The sequence below is a fragment of the Bison bison genome, unplaced genomic scaffold (assembly GCF_000754665.1).
Source record: "Bison bison bison isolate TAMUID 2011002044 unplaced genomic scaffold, Bison_UMD1.0 scf7180017864167, whole genome shotgun sequence".
NCBI classification, from domain to species: Eukaryota; Metazoa; Chordata; class Mammalia; order Artiodactyla; family Bovidae; genus Bison; species Bison bison.
This window is the reverse complement of record NW_011494739.1, coordinates 7,696,828-7,711,532: the sequence shown is the minus strand read 5'-3', so window position 1 is coordinate 7,711,532 and position 14,705 is coordinate 7,696,828. Positions and strand designations below refer to the sequence as shown.

At 62.8% G+C, this 14,705-nt stretch overlaps 1 protein-coding gene across 1 annotated transcript in view; it reads left to right on the top strand.

Moving 5' to 3' along the window:
- Positions 1-13,795, top strand: part of RBBP8NL (RBBP8 N-terminal like) — a 14,469-nt gene extending 674 nt beyond the window's left edge. The window contains exons 2-14 of the mRNA XM_010841874.1: positions 5,747-5,891; positions 6,936-6,978; positions 7,522-7,617; positions 7,923-8,035; positions 8,605-8,677; positions 8,984-9,139; positions 9,244-9,322; positions 9,588-9,754; positions 10,298-11,003; positions 11,266-11,392; positions 11,837-11,907; positions 12,001-12,127; positions 13,692-13,795. Coding sequence (XP_010840176.1) covers positions 5,747-5,891; positions 6,936-6,978; positions 7,522-7,617; positions 7,923-8,035; positions 8,605-8,677; positions 8,984-9,139; positions 9,244-9,322; positions 9,588-9,754; positions 10,298-11,003; positions 11,266-11,392; positions 11,837-11,907; positions 12,001-12,127; positions 13,692-13,711 — 1,923 coding nt within the window. The 3' untranslated portion in view covers positions 13,712-13,795. The remainder of the gene's footprint in view (positions 1-5,746; positions 5,892-6,935; positions 6,979-7,521; positions 7,618-7,922; positions 8,036-8,604; positions 8,678-8,983; positions 9,140-9,243; positions 9,323-9,587; positions 9,755-10,297; positions 11,004-11,265; positions 11,393-11,836; positions 11,908-12,000; positions 12,128-13,691) is intronic.
- Positions 13,796-14,705: the final 910 nt, after the last annotated feature.

Genomic DNA, 14,705 nt, shown 5'->3' with positions numbered 1-14,705 from the left:
CTTCATCCTGGTCCGGCCTCACCGCCTGGATCCTCAGACAGGCTGCAGCTGGGGAATGAGGGCTGGAACGTGGTGCAGCCAGCCATGGCTCCCTGCAGGCCACTGTAGGACATCAGCTGCCCTCAGTTTGGTGTCCCCTGGGAAGCAGTGACAAAAGGCTCCCAGGCCTCGGTCCTGCTCAGCCTCCCCCCGCCAGGCCTCAGGGAGGCGGCTGAGAAGTCGCAGTGGCCCTGGGCCGGCCCATCCTTGAGGAATCAGGTTGCAGGGCCCGCTGTTATCTGAGCCACCAGCGACACCTCGGCCTTGCTGAGCAAGTGCACACCTGCCTTGTGCCTCTGTGCATGTGTGCACACGCACATGCAATACTCGAGTATGGGCGCACACGTGCAAGCAGCTTTCCCCCGTCCTGCGCAGTGCCACGTGCAGTGGGGGGAGTGCACGCATGTGCACACTTTTCTCTCATGCAGTAGTCGTTGGGATGTTGTTAGGATACCGTTGTGTCTGCACGTGTGGGCATCACATATGTATGCACATGTGTCATGGGTCTACGTGTCTGGTGATGCTAGAAACCATCCAGGCAATGGCACCTCTCAGGACCTGCCATCTGAGCTGGCCCAGGAGGTTGCAGGAGGCTGCACTGGCCATGTCCCTTGCGAGCTGGTGACTGTCGACTAGTGCCATCTCTCGGGGCCATAGAACCTTCATCTGCACAGTGAGGGCTGTCATGGCCACTCCACAGGCAACGTGAGCCCAGGGACTGACTACATGAGACGTTCCTGCCAGACGCCTGGATGTGGGGGCTGGCAGGCTGGCCCCTGACCACCTGCAGTCAACGGGCACTGGATGCCTGCCACATGGAGGAGACCCGGAAGCCCAAGGGGTGCAGACTCCTCAGTCTCCAGGAGCTGGGCTAGGGTACTGCCATCGTTTTGTGGCCCAGGACACTGAGACACAGTGGGAGAGAGACTCAGCTAAGGTGACCGGAGAAGGGGCTTCTCCCTCACCACGTGGGGCGTAGGGAGCCACCACCGGAGTCTCTGACCTACTTCTCACCTGTCCCTGAGTCTGTAGAATGGGTCAGTGAGTGCCAGAAGGCAGGGTGAGCTCCAATCACACCCGTGGGCTGAGCCAGGGCACACAGCAGGTGCTCCGTAAAGATCTGTGTGGGGACATGGAAAGGGCTTGGATGGTGTGCCTAGCCTCGGGAGGCCCCTGGTGACGGGCAGGCGGAGCATCCCTGGGTCACTCTGGGACATGGTAGGAGACCTGCAGTGGGCGCTACACAGCGCAGAGAGCCCTGGCCCGGTGCTCGGCTCAGCGGATGCCCGGGGAACAAGGGCCATTGCTGTGGTTATCGCTGCACCATTGTCATCGTGTTACTCGCAGGTGGGTGGAGGGATCAACTGCAGAGAAGGTGCAGAAGTGGGGCCCTGGGGCTCCTGGACCAGAGGGCATGCTGGACAAGAGGCCCCAACAAGAGAAAGTGGCCAGGGCCCTGCCGGCTGGCCCAGGAGCCGGGCAAGAAACTCTCCACCAAGGCTTTGTGGCTCAGTGGGCAGCACCCAGACCAGGGCGACAGCTGGAGCTCCGGTGGCCTTCTCTCTACATGGTGGCAGGGGCATTTCCCTGAGACACGGCCATGAAGATGCAGTGGTCCCTGAGTGTCCATGCAGGGCACGAGTGTGTATCATCAATGCTGGCATCTGAGACTCTGCTCTGAACTCAGGGGTGTTCTTGTCCTCCTGTAGAGGGCCTTGGTGGCACTTGAACTTGGGCTCCTGTAAGGAGCCCTGCTGGACCCCTGGGGCTCCCTGCAGGGACTGCTGCATGGGATGGATGCAGGGTCTCCATCTGCAGTTAGCTGAGTGCCTGCTGGGCCCTGGGCTGAGTACACACATCACCCGGAAGGCATCGTCTGGACACACGTATTTGGTGGGACACGCCCACAAACAACCTGAGGTGGCGGCGCGGTTACCTCAGATGAGGGACTCAGGCTCTGGGGACACACTAGTCCCGTCTACAGAGGCTCCAGGCAGGCCAGGGCGCACTGCGCAGGCTGACCTTGCCCAGGTGAGTGGCAGGTGCACAGGGTCACCAGTGTGCCTGACCCCTGCCCTGCCCTCCAACCTGCAGCTTCTAGGGCTCCACTCAGCAGAGATCGTCCAGCCTGGTTGTCCAGAGCAGGAGTAGGAGTGACCCTGGACCCTTGAGGAGCAGCCCTCAGGTCTCCTCTTCCAGTACCACCACCCCCAGCCCCCACAGTGGGCAACTCGGGCCACCCTCTCCAGTGCCCAGGGCCCCCAGGCCCAGAGGCAGCAGCCAAGACCCCACCCCATAACCTGCTCCCGCCTCCTGACGCCACTGTAGCCCCCACCCCAGGCCTGGGGGGAGCCCTCCTGCCTTGAGTTCCCTGAGCCCCTCAGCGCCTCTCCCCTTAGTGGCTCTCAGCACACCTGGCAAACACCAGGGAGGCCCCCAGGGAGGGCTGGCCCACCGTCCTTGGGCCGAGACCACATGCACCTTTTAAAAATAATTTCATTTATGTTTATTTACTTGTTTCTGTCTGCACTGGGTCTTTGTTGCTGCACAGGCTCTTCTCTAGTTTTGGCAAATGCGGCTGCTCTCCAGTTGTGATGCGCGAGCTTTTCATTGCAGTGGCTTCTCTTGTTGAGGAGCACAGCAGGCAGGCGGGCTTCAGTAGTTGCGGCTCCCAGGCTCTAGAGCACAGACTCCGTAGTGTGGCTTAGTTGCTCCACGGCACGTGGGATCTTCCTGGACCAGGGCTCGAACTTGTGTCTCCTGCACTGGCAGGCGGATTCTTATGAACTGAGCTACCAGGGAAGACCCCACATGCGCTTTTACAGCTGAGGTTCTTCCTACCCACAACCACCAAATTCCTGTCAGCTGGGGACCCACTTCCTCATCCCTCCGCTGCTTCCTTGGACCCGACCCAACCCCCCCTGCACTTTGAGGGTGGGGGCTGGGTCAAGGGCTGCCCCAGGAGACTGACTGTCCTCTTCTCCTTGGCCAAACGCCCTCTGTCACCTGCCAGCCCAGGGGAGCCACACCACCCCCATGGCACTGTTGCCAGTGGCTGGACAGCCCTGGTCATCCCTGGGAGATGTGAAGCTCCCAGCAGAATACACCTTCCAGCTGTGCTGCCCGTGCCTGGCCCCGGGTCTGTGTCCATGCTGCCCCCTGCCCATCAGAGACCCCAGAGGGACAGCCAGGTGGGGTCTTTGGGCGGTTTGGAATAGAGAGGAGCCTGGGGTACCCAGACAGAGGAGGGTGTCTGGGCCCTTATCCACCTGGCTCCACACCACAGTGCTGTCATTAGGAACAATGTCGGCCTCTCACTCGGACCTGCGCCCAACCGCAGAGCCTCTCCTGGGCCTGGGGCACCGCAGGCTCCCAGGGGCGGCTCCTTCATGGGTGTTGGCCCAGCCCAGGGCCCATGGTAGACGCTGATAGGGAAGAACGGCCTGTCAGGCAGGTCTGGGTGGAATTTCAGGCACAATGGCTTGGCCCTCCCCAGCTGGCCCACCTCCCCCTGCAGGGAGCCTGAGCCGAGGAGAGCTCCTCCCACAGTCCCGTCTCCCACCACCAGATGAAGATGGGAGAGCCAGCAGAGCAGGGCCACCTGGAGCACATCCCTGGTCCACAGAGGGCAAGGACATATCCTCAGCCCCAGGGAGGAGTCAAGCCCCGACTCCCGCTTCCCACTGGGCAGCCAGGGAGCATGACCTGATGTCTTTGGGCCTCAGCTTCCCCATCTGGAAAGTGGGCTCCTTGCAGTGTGGTCAGGGTTAGATGGGCTCAGGAAGTGAGGCCCAATTATCATGTACACCCTACTACAGCCCTGGTCTCCCCCACCCTCTGCAATTCAGCATCTTGTCCCCTAACCTGCCAGGACACCCCTCTGGCTTCCAGCCTCAAGGAAGGGAACCCCACCAAGCTCCTCTCATTCCCAGAGCCCTCACCCACCCAACACACAGTCAGTAGGCAGAGACCTCCCCCTCTTCCCTGGCCATCTCTTGGGAGTGTCCCAGAGGCCAGGCATGTCTAAAACGAGTTTGGAGAGCCCCACCTTCCTGTCACTCCATCCGTCTAGCACATCCCTGCCTGTGGGCTCTGGTGGCCACTGTGAGACACAGGACCATTCTCTGTCCTCTTGCTGAGCCTGGGGTTTGAGGACCCAGCTGAGAGCCAGCCCCCTTGTCAAGTCCTCTTGGAAAGCTCCAGGACAGTGAGTGCTTGCCCCGGCCTGGCTTATCTTGGGGTCACAGGGCCTGCCCCCCTCAGTTGGCGGTCCCACTGCCAGGGCACCCACCATCCAGCTTCAGAGAGCCCAGAGCAGCTGTGCCTCTTCTACACTTCCTGTGCATGACTCCTGCAGTGCGCTGGCCCCTACTCTGCTGTGTCTCGGAAGCAAACCGTAACAGCCCTGGATCGTCATCTCTCCTGCCACCGCTGGACACTACCAGCAGGCGCTGGAGGGTTTCCAGTCTGGGGACTGCTGATGCAAACACTCCGGTCTCTGAACGCAAGTGGGACCACACACCTCCTTCAGTGAGGAGCGGAGGAGGGGGCTGCGTGTGGCCTCGGGCAAGGCCGAAGGGGTCTTTGGGCAGAGGTTTCCAGGGTTTGTGAAGAGGCCCTCCTGGGGTGGTGGAGCACTGCGCCGGTTGGTGGTGGCCTGGGTTGAGGCAGGCTCTGTGAAGGAGGGAAAGTGAGGTTCTGGGCATGTGCAGACGCAAAGCCAGGGGACCCCAGGGCTCCCTCCCCCTGGCCTGGAGGTGATGATGGCATGGGTCTGGGCTGGTGGCATCGCTGCTGACCTGGCTATGAGCTGTGGGTCTGACTCTCACTGGGTGACAGACAGTGCCACAGAGCAATGGTGGCCTGTGGTACCCACCACCAGAGGTGTGCCACCAGGACTGAGGGGCTCTCACCCGGAGGAGGGTGGCGCCTGGCACCACAGTGAGGAACCTGATTCGGGGCTGAGCCCCAGGCTCACTCCCGGCTCTGAGCTGGACCCTGTGGGACCCGAGAGATACTCACCAGGCCCACTGGACGGGCCCTGTGGCCACTACCAGAGGGAAGAAAGTGCTGCTAAGAGGGGCTAGAGCTCACGGCAGTCACACAACGGGCAAGGTTATCTTGCTCCCAGCTTGGATTCTCACTCCCACAACCTTTTAAGTTTTAGCAAACGCTTCGTGGAGGTGAAACACAGGCAGGAAAAAGAGCCCAGGCCATGAGGGGCGGCTAGGTGGACTTCTGCCTGTGCACAGCCACCAGTTCCTACAGAGAAAATAGCCAGCCAATCCCCAAAGTCCCCACCGAGGCCCCACGGGGCCATCCATGCCACTGCGGGCACCTGGACCCTCCTGAGAGAGCTTTCCCACTGGCTGAACAAACCCTGGCTTACTGACCCGCCAGCTGTCGGCCGGCTTGGGCGTCTCCAGTCTGGGGCTTCATCACAGGTCACGTGCACCCTCATGGTCCCAGCACCAAGTGGGAGCTGGTCCCCTCAGGCCATCTGCTTTGCTGTGAAGACTGGATTAGGGAGTTGAGATGAAGTGAGAATGTCCCATCCCTACAGGATGGACATACATGCCCCCCTTAGGCGTGGACAGGACCCAGTGGGTGGTCACAGGACAGGACTCCCACACCTACCTCCTGCACCCTGCAGCCCACAGACCCCTCCTGAGCCAATGTGACTGTCCTACGGCTTCCTGCTCCACAGGCTGGAAACAGAGGGCCAGTAGAGGCCAAGGGGCCTTCCCCACACCTGGAGCACAGAGGACCCAGGGCCAGGGCCACGGGAGCCATGGAGAGCTTCACAGAGTCACTAAACAGACTGAAGGAAGTCCATGAGAATGAGGTCATGGGTGAGTACCTTGGGGAGGACAAACTCTCAACTGGACAGCAGTCTAAGGGCCAAGGTCAGGCCAGGGGACTCCCACATGTTGCCTCCAATTCTCGCCAAAACCAGGACCATGACTTGCAGGCCCAGAAAAGGAGTCCTGACCCAGAGCCCAGAGCTGCATTGTGGCCAGGCACCCAGCCTTAGACCAACACCCAAGTGCAGCCCTGGAGGGGTGGCCCCCAAATGGTCAGTTCACATCAGAGCAGAAATAAAAGACCAGCCTGGCCACAGACAGCTGAGACACTAAAGCCAAAACCAGCCCCTTGCCCCAGGTGGGGGCCTCCTTGTCCCCCAGAAGGGAGGTTACCTACTTTCCTTGTAGGAATGGAGCCCAAGGCTCCGGAGGCTTGTCTGGAGCGTTCCGGGTGCTGAGCTAAAATCCCTCTGCCCCTTCCAGAACCCCAGGCTAAGCTCTGCCCTGGCACGCATGTCTGTCCAGTTTCCCCACCAGCAACAGGACTGCAGCCACCTGCTCCATTCACTCCCTCAGTGCCTGGACCAGACCCTCCCCTGACATTTCTGACAGTGCTCACTCCCCCTCCCACATCAAAGGCCCAGAGACGCGGAGGGGCGGGGACTGCTTGGGCTAGCCTAGGACCCAAGCCAGACCATGATGGGAGGGGAGGAGGGGTTGTGCTGGGGTCTCCCTTGGGGGCCCATTGGCAGCACCCAAAAAGCATCCCTCCCGGGCCTTGGCTGGGTAACTGGTGACTCCCAGCATCCGGAACCCATCCCCAGCTGACACCAGAGCCAGAGTCAAGGGAGGGGAGAGGCTGGGCCCAGACCGGGGTCCCAGGCCGCCAGGAGACTGACCAGAAGCTGGCAGCAGGTGCAGACTGGGAGCCCTCCAAGGGGGTGACCTCAGGGAGTCAGTGCAGGGACCCAGGCAGGTGGCGGGCGTCTGGAGAGGGTTCTGCCAGACAAACAGGGACAGGAAATGCCCCGGCTCCATGTAGAGGTGGCAGCCCAGCTGGGCCTGACCTCTGCTCCTTTCCTCACTCCTCAGGCCTACAGAACAAGCTTATGGAACTGAACTCAGAGAGGTGCCGGTGAGTGAGGACAGGATTGGCCCAGGAGACTGGAAGGGCAGTGACTCCCCAGGGTTCATCTCCCCTCTTCCCCTGCAGCCCCAGGGCCCTGGCACTGCCACTAGCAGTGATGCAGGAGAAAGTGAAGCTCAGCATAGCAGGTAGGGGGAGTCTGGTCCAAGGTCATGCCTCGAGGAGATGGAGGAAGTGGGGCTGGAAAGTCCAAGCCCACCAGAGTGAACAGGGACCCTCCAAGGGGATGGGCAAGGAGCATCCATGAAGGGCACCTCTGGGACAATAGCTATCAACAGGGGGACTCCACGTGAGTCCTGGAGACCCACAGGCAGACTCCCCAGGTCCCCACTTCACAGAACGCTGCCAGGTGGCACATGGACGAGACAGAGTCCTCAAGGCCATACACGCTCACACTTGGGCGAGCTGGCACTGCCCTTGAGAGGCCCCAAGTCTCAAGGAAGTCCTAGGCTGGTGGCCAGGGAGAGAACAGTGGGTAGTAGAGAGCTCTCTGGGTAGATCAGACCCCCCACTTCAGATTGTCCCCCACAGGGATGCCCAGAGGGTGGAGGAGCTCTGTGCCAAGAACCACCAGCTCAGGGAGCAGCAGAAGGCGCTGAAGGAGAACCTGCGGGCGCTGGAGAACAGGTGGGGGCACCTCACACCCCACTCATAATGGGGGCAGGGACGGAGGAAGACCAGAGCGTTCTGTGGAGAATGAGTCTGGGATACTCTGGAGTCAACTCAGCCACTGCAGGACTTCTCAGAGCCTTAAGTAAACTGCACTTTTCAAGGTTCCTTCCCAAACTCAACAGCATGTGGCATGCTTAGCCCACAGGGTGGGCAACGTGGTGGGGAAAGGCAGGGCAGGTCCTGGGCCGGGGGCGGGGGGGCGCGGCATCCCGGCCCCTCCCTCTCAGAGCAGCCTCTCGCCATCCCTCCTCGCCCCGCAGGCTGCGGGCTGGGCTGTGTGACCGCTGCATGGTCACCCAGGAGCTGGCCAGAAAGAAGCAGCAAGAGTTCGAGAGCTCCCTCCTCCAGAACCTGCAGCACGTCTTCCTCCTCAGTGAGTGCCCCCCTGCCCCGTGTCCTGCACCCCGTCCTCCTGTGGGGGCCGGCGACCCCCCACCTCCTCAGCCCAACGAGGGGTCTCGGGGAAAGGGGAGGAGGTGACCCAGGGCTGCACTGTCAGGAGGGACACCCGCACCCCAATTCACAGACAGATGGTGCAAAGCCCCCCACTGGCCCCCACAGGCCACCTGCTGCTCAGTCACTGGGCCGGGGCGTCCCTGCCCTCTCAAGGCCTCAGCTCCCTCCTTCTCAGGATAAGGAGGGTCCCGCAGAGACCTGGGTTCCGTGAGTCCTGCTGATGAGCACAAGCCCCTTTCCTTTGGCTGGGGGGTCCCTCGAGGCTAGGGAGCGCCATCCCTTTTCACAGCCTCCAGGCTGGTGCTGTTCACTCAACATCCACCCACCCACTCAGGCAGCAAGCATCTATGGGGCTCCTGCTGTATGCCAGGCCCCAAGCCAAGTGCTGGAGTCCCAGCTGGGCCAAGACAGGGGGACTCCCAGGGCCGTGAGGACCCCGCTCGCCCTTCCCCTCCCCAAGTCCTTCCTAACCAGTGCCTTCTGCAGCCACTGAGCTGACGCGGCTGCAGGAGGAAAATGACGCCTTGAAGGAGGAAGTGAAGCGGCTTCAGGGCCCAGGGTGAGTGGGGGGAGCCCCAGGCACTTGTGCAGGGGGAGGGGTCCCACAGGCCAGCATCCTGGGACAGATAGCGACCTCCCCTGGTCTGCAGGCACAAGACCCCCCAGAAGCAGAGCTGGGCCGCAGCACCCATGGCAGCTCTGGCGCTTGGGCCACCCCCAGACATGGGTGTGAGCCCACGATGATGTCTTTCCTGGTCACCTGGGTCTCCCACACAGGCGGCTTGGCCCCCAGGAGGGCGCCCTGGCCTTTCTGATCGTCTCTGGGATGCTGCCCCCTCACCTGCCTCATATTTGCCTCCCACAGACCCAAGCCCCAGCTCAGGGAGGGCATCTCGGACCCCCCATCACCCCTGCTGCTCCCCTCCCTGGGCGCCCGGAAGGCCGTCACTGAGAAACCACTGGGAGGCCACGAGGAGACAGAGGATGGCCATGCAGGTGCAGGTCCATGGGAGAGGCGGGTGTGGGGCAGGGGGCTGAGCAGCCTGAGACCAGGGACCCTCGGGCCAGGGGCTGAGCCGACCCCTCAGCAGCTGTCCTCCCTTCTGTCCCTCCTCCCACAGAAAGGCCGGGGGTGTACGGGACATCGCCAATGGCCAAAATCTCCCCAAGTCCCAATCTTCATGAGGCACGGACCCCGGACATGGTGAGGGTGAGGGACCCCGAACCCCTGAACCCACTCCTCCCTCTTCCCGGGCAGCCCGAGGAGGAGGCCAGAACTGCCAGCCCTGCTGTGTGCCATGCACATGGTAACATGCCCATCCTCGTGCCAAGCACGGAGTCCTGAGCTCCACGCTATGACGGTGGAAGCAAGGCTCAGAGTGGGTGGGAGACCTGCCCAAGGTAGCACAGAGAAAAGGGCAGAAGGTAGCAGCCGAGCCCACCCAGACTGACCCGCCTACCCTGTGCAGAACCCCCAGCGCATCTCCAACCAGCTGCATGGGACAATCGCCGTGGTGCGGCCTGGGTCCCGGGCCTGCTCCGCCGACCAGGGCTCCACCAATGGGACGCCCCCACTGCTGCCCACCAGGAACAGCCCACCCAGCCCACCTGGCGAGCACAGCCTCCCTCTGGACAGGTGAGTGCCCGCCCTCTACCACCACCAGGAGCTCCCTCAGCTGGGCACCTGGTCTCCTCCTCTGGTCCCAGCTTTAAGGCAGGGGCCAGCAGCAGGGAGCCCCTCCCTTTGTCCCTTCAGGAGAACTGCTCTCCCTGGCTTGGCTTCCCCCTGCCTGCAGCATGGTTCCCACGTGGACATCTGAACGGCCAGGGCAGGGTGGGGGTTCGTGGACAGAGGAGATGGGGACTGGGCACCCCGTTTCATCGTGGTCTGAGGAGAGTGGGGGTGGGGTTGTGGTGGGTCACCAGGTGGGCAGGGTGCTCCAGGGGACTGGGCAGGCAGCTGACGCCCAGAAGGGGGAGAGGCCTTAGTGGCCAGTTCCCTCCTCTGATCCCCAGGCCCCAGGCAACTCTAAAACCAGGCACCCAGGGGCCCGGGCATTCCCTTCCCCACTGCCCACCGTGCCACGTGGGCACCTGCCTTACCCCCAGGACCCCTAGTCCTCCCTGTGAAGTGGGGCTGACTACGCCCCACAATCACCAGGCTTCTCCTTCCCCACAGCTTCCTGCAGGCCTCTCGGCCTTCTGCTAGGACCTGCGAGTCCCTGAAGCACTCCCTCCAGGCCGACCGCCTCTGCCTCCTGAACCGGCATCTAACCCTGCACCTTGGCAGCCCCCCGGCCCCCGCCACAGCCCCCAGCGGCCCCCAGTCCCAGGGCCTCAAGGCTGGGGAGGCGGAGGCCTGGGAGGAGCCCTCGGGCCTGCTGGGCCTGCCGGGCGCCCTGGTGGGCGTGCGGAACCCACGGCTGGAAGGCGCACTGCACATGCTCCTGGCCCAGCAGCTGCGGGCACAGGGCAGGGTGGGCAGTGCCCGGCTGAGGGGCCCTTGGGGGCCCAGAGGGACGCCGCCTTCCCCACCAGCCGACTCAGACTCCGAGGGTCCTGAAGGCGAGGCGGCCAGGGAAACCCTGTCCAGAAGGAGGCACCCACAGCCTGCAGGCCCGGGCAGCCCCCAGGGGAAGGAGGGCACGGCCACACAGGACTATGTCCCAGACAAGCCCCTGGACCTCTCAGAGAGGGGTCGGTGCCGGGCCAGCACTCCCAAGCCTGCCAACCAGTCGGGGTCACTCAGCCCTCCACAGGTCCCCACGCCCAGCCCTGAGCCACCCCAGGGAGTGGGACCACCTGCCCAGTGTGGAGCCCAGAGACTCAGCAATGGCACCCAGGAAGCCAAAGAGCCAGAGGCGGAAGAGCATCCATCTTCTCCGGTGAGGGACCAAGCCCCGTTCCTGGGCTCTGGGTGTCCCACCCAGAGCACCTGGGCCCCAGGCTGCCCTCTCTTCTCTGCTCCACTCCACCAGCCAGTTGCGGAGGGAAAGCCTGCTGCCCAGGTCACAAGCCACAGGGAGCCAGCTGACCCTCCAGCCCCGTCCTGTCCAGGGCTCCTACAGGCTGTGCCCGAGGCCGGGTTGGGAAGAGAGAGGAAAGTTGCCTTACGTGAGCTCAAGTCTCTTCCTTCTTTCCTGCCAGGACGCGCCCTACTCTGCCCCAGGGCCCCACCTCAGCCTGCCCTCTCCAAGTGGGCCAGGAGAGGAGGACAGAGGGAGGCCTAGACTTCCCCCCTACCCACCAAGGCCTGGTGGAGACGGCCACCCAGGTGAGGATGCGAACACAGCAAGTGTTCCACGATGGAAGTGGAACCACAGTGAGCAGGGAGGGCCTGACCCAGCAAACTCTGGTCTCAGATTTGGTTCCCCACCTTCAGACCCAGAGTGGAGCGAGGGGCCCAGGGAGGGCACGTTTCTGACCACAGGAAGTGAATGGAGAGCATCCTAGCAACTGGGGCTTCAGGGCAGGTGATGAGTTCCCTGTCACCCAGCAACTAAGCCAGGGGCACCCCAGTGGGTGGGGTCACTGCAGGAGTGTAGGGAACTTTGGGCTTGGATTCCACCCCAGGGCAGGTTACTCGGGCTCTCTGTGCCTCAGTTTCCCCAGCTTCAGAGGTGTTGCCACTGGTCTTAGCCTGGCAGGTTAGGGGCCTAGGCTTCTACTAGATGCCCAGGCCACCATCCTGGCCTGACCCACACCCCGCGTCCTGCAGAGCTCAGCAAAGTCCATGGGCAACAGCTGGAGTCGGATGAGCTGGACGAGCCAGACACCTCGGACAGTGAGGTCAGTGCTGCCACACACTGGGGTAGGGGGGTGGCACCCTGGCTGCCCCAGGCTTGGGGGGGTCCTCACCATGACCACACCCCCACTCTTCAGATGGTCCTGAGCACCAGGGCGGAGGCCACACAGAGCTCGCCAGGGGAGGGACCCGGGTGTGTCTGCGACAAGGAGTGTGGACGGGGCCCGCAGAAGAGGAAGCGGGCCTCAGACTCCTGGAGCAAAGGTAGGCCCCAGGTGGGGGCGGGGCAGTTGCAGCACCAATACCCACAGCCTTTCTGGCTACGCGGAGCTGCTCCCAGAGCAGTCTTGTAAGAGGGCCTGGGTCAGGCCTGGGCAGACCCCGAGTCCACTTCCTCCTTGCTGGGCTGGCCCCTTCACCCCAAGCCTGTCTCCCTCCAGAAAGGAGGCGATATGAGACAGCAGTGGGACACAGGCAAGGACAGTTGTGTCACCTTCAAGGGAGAAGGGGCATCCTGGGCCACGAACAGCCCCAGGCCTGGTGGTCCTAGACCCTTCCCCTCTCACAGCCCCACCTGGGAGGGGTCAAGCTCACCTGGACCACCTTGTCCACTTTTAAGGAGGAGGCCCAGCAGAGGGTGCTGCCTCCTAGGCATGGGTGTGTTTATTCCCGATGTGGGGCTGGGGGCTGCTCTCCCTTTTGCCAAGGGTGGTGCCTGTGGGCTCCCTCTCCACCCAGGCCGAGGGTATAAGGACGGCTCCCACTTCCTGCTCCGGGCACAGTGGCAGCTCGGGCCGGGTTTCCAGGCGCCCGCGAGAGCCTCTGAACGCCTGAGCTGATGCTGCACGCCGCCTGGTGTTTGTCCAGGCAGGCCTGTGTCGCAGGCTGGGCCATGGCTGCCACAGTGCACCACTGTTGCTGGGAAGGTGACCGCAGCCTGTTTGTCAGGCGAGCGCTGGAGGAGGCCAGCATGCTGGTGTGACCTCACAGCACAGCCAGCTGGTCACTTTTGGAAGACGTCCTGGCAGGCAGGGTCCACAGGGGTGCACCACATCTGCCCCCACCTTCCACATGGAGTCAAGCCAGCCCCTTGCCCGCCCACCCAGACCAAGGCAGGGGCTCCCCAGATGGTACCCATACCCTCAGCACCTCACGGGGGATAAGTGAGAATAGCGCCCTTGTGTCGTGTGCCCATAGAGAGAGAGGCTCAAGGAGCATCCGGTCGTTACTGCCTTTGGGCCTCATGGGCCTGCCCGGGGATTAGCCATCACTGTCTCACAAATGCAAAAGTGGGGGCTCAGGGTGGGGCAACTTGCTCAGGGTCACAGAGGTGCTACGCGGGGTCAGGATGCCAACCTGATCCATCTGACCCAGAACCAGAGCTGGTTCCGCATCAGAGGCACGCCTGAAGCCCAGCATTGTGCAGGTCTCACCTGCAAGGGTGCCAGGAACCATATGTCCTTTCTCTGTGACCCCAGAGGTAGGCCCATGGAAGCACCTGCCAACATCCCAAGTGTTCTGAGAACATTTCCCTATAAGCTTAGCTTATCCAGATGCCCCAGACCCTCTGCAAGGTCGCAGGGGAGGCCCCAGGGCTGGGCGGATTCCAGGGTCACACACGTTCTACCAAATTCCCAAGGCTCCCCTCCGATCAGGCCGCCCTGTCCAGCATCCGCTGCCATCAGGAACAGGTTGACTGTCAGTGTGGGCTCCTGTGTTCCCAGAAACTGCCCACGAGGCCCTGGGCAAAAGCCCAGTGTCCCCGTAAGAGAGGACACGCAAGGTTACTACCGTGCCTCCCAGCTTAACCTTGGTCCACTTCCCACAGCCTCCAAGAAGCCGACCTGAGGAAGGAGGAACCAGGGAGCCAGGAGTCCCTCACCCAGCACCAGCACCTGGGAAAAGACCAGGGCATCCCAGCCTGCCCAGTGATGCGCCCCACCTGATTGATTGCCCGCAGCCAGGACAACCCCCACTGCCAGCCAAGCAGACAGCCCCGGGAGCGGGGTAGTGGACTGGGTCCTGCCACATCCACAGGGGTGTGAAGGCCAAGACGATTGGTCTTTTGAACCCCTCCATCTCGGAAACGATCTTACCCACCACTCTCACCCCAGCATCTGCTCCCTTGTGGGGAGCAGGGTCCTGGGAGACCGAGATGGCTCAAGCTCCAGCCGAGCCCCGCCCCCAGCCCTGCTGTGCACGGGCAGGCCCTCCTGGGCAGTGCCCCTCCTCCCACCAACCCAGACTCCACTGGTACCCTGGACCCAGGGGCTGCATGCCTTGCTACCCATTCCAGACGGGGTATCGAGCTCCAAGCAGTGGTCTCGGGCGCCCCCTTGCGGGAGGTCCCACAAATGTGCTGCCCGGTGAGAGCTAAGAAGGCCGGCAGGCGGCAGTGCAACACCTCTGCAGAGATGGGGGTCCCAGGGCATGGGGAGAATAAAGTGTAAGGAAGGATGGCGTGTGCAGCTGGCAGGGTTGGGCTTCAGCCGGGCCTCCACCTTCCCCGGGTGGGTGACTCTTGAGTGTCCAGGGATGGGGAGCCTCTGGGGAGGGCTGCGGGAACAGAATGTGCGCCAGGCGCCACGCAGACCCTCTCATCGACACCTTTATGTCCCTGGCCCCACACCCGCCACTGAACCGTCAGCCCTCTGCACAACCACAGGGAAGCTCACCCAGGACACTGCCCCGCACAGAACCAGGAAGACCGTGTTCTGCCCCCTGCCCCGCTATCTCTGCAACAACCTCAAAGCTTGACATGGTGCCAGCTGGCAGAAGAGAGACCACCCCAGAGCCCAGCCCCATTATCCAGCAGCAGACAGCATGGTTTTGGAGCTGAGGG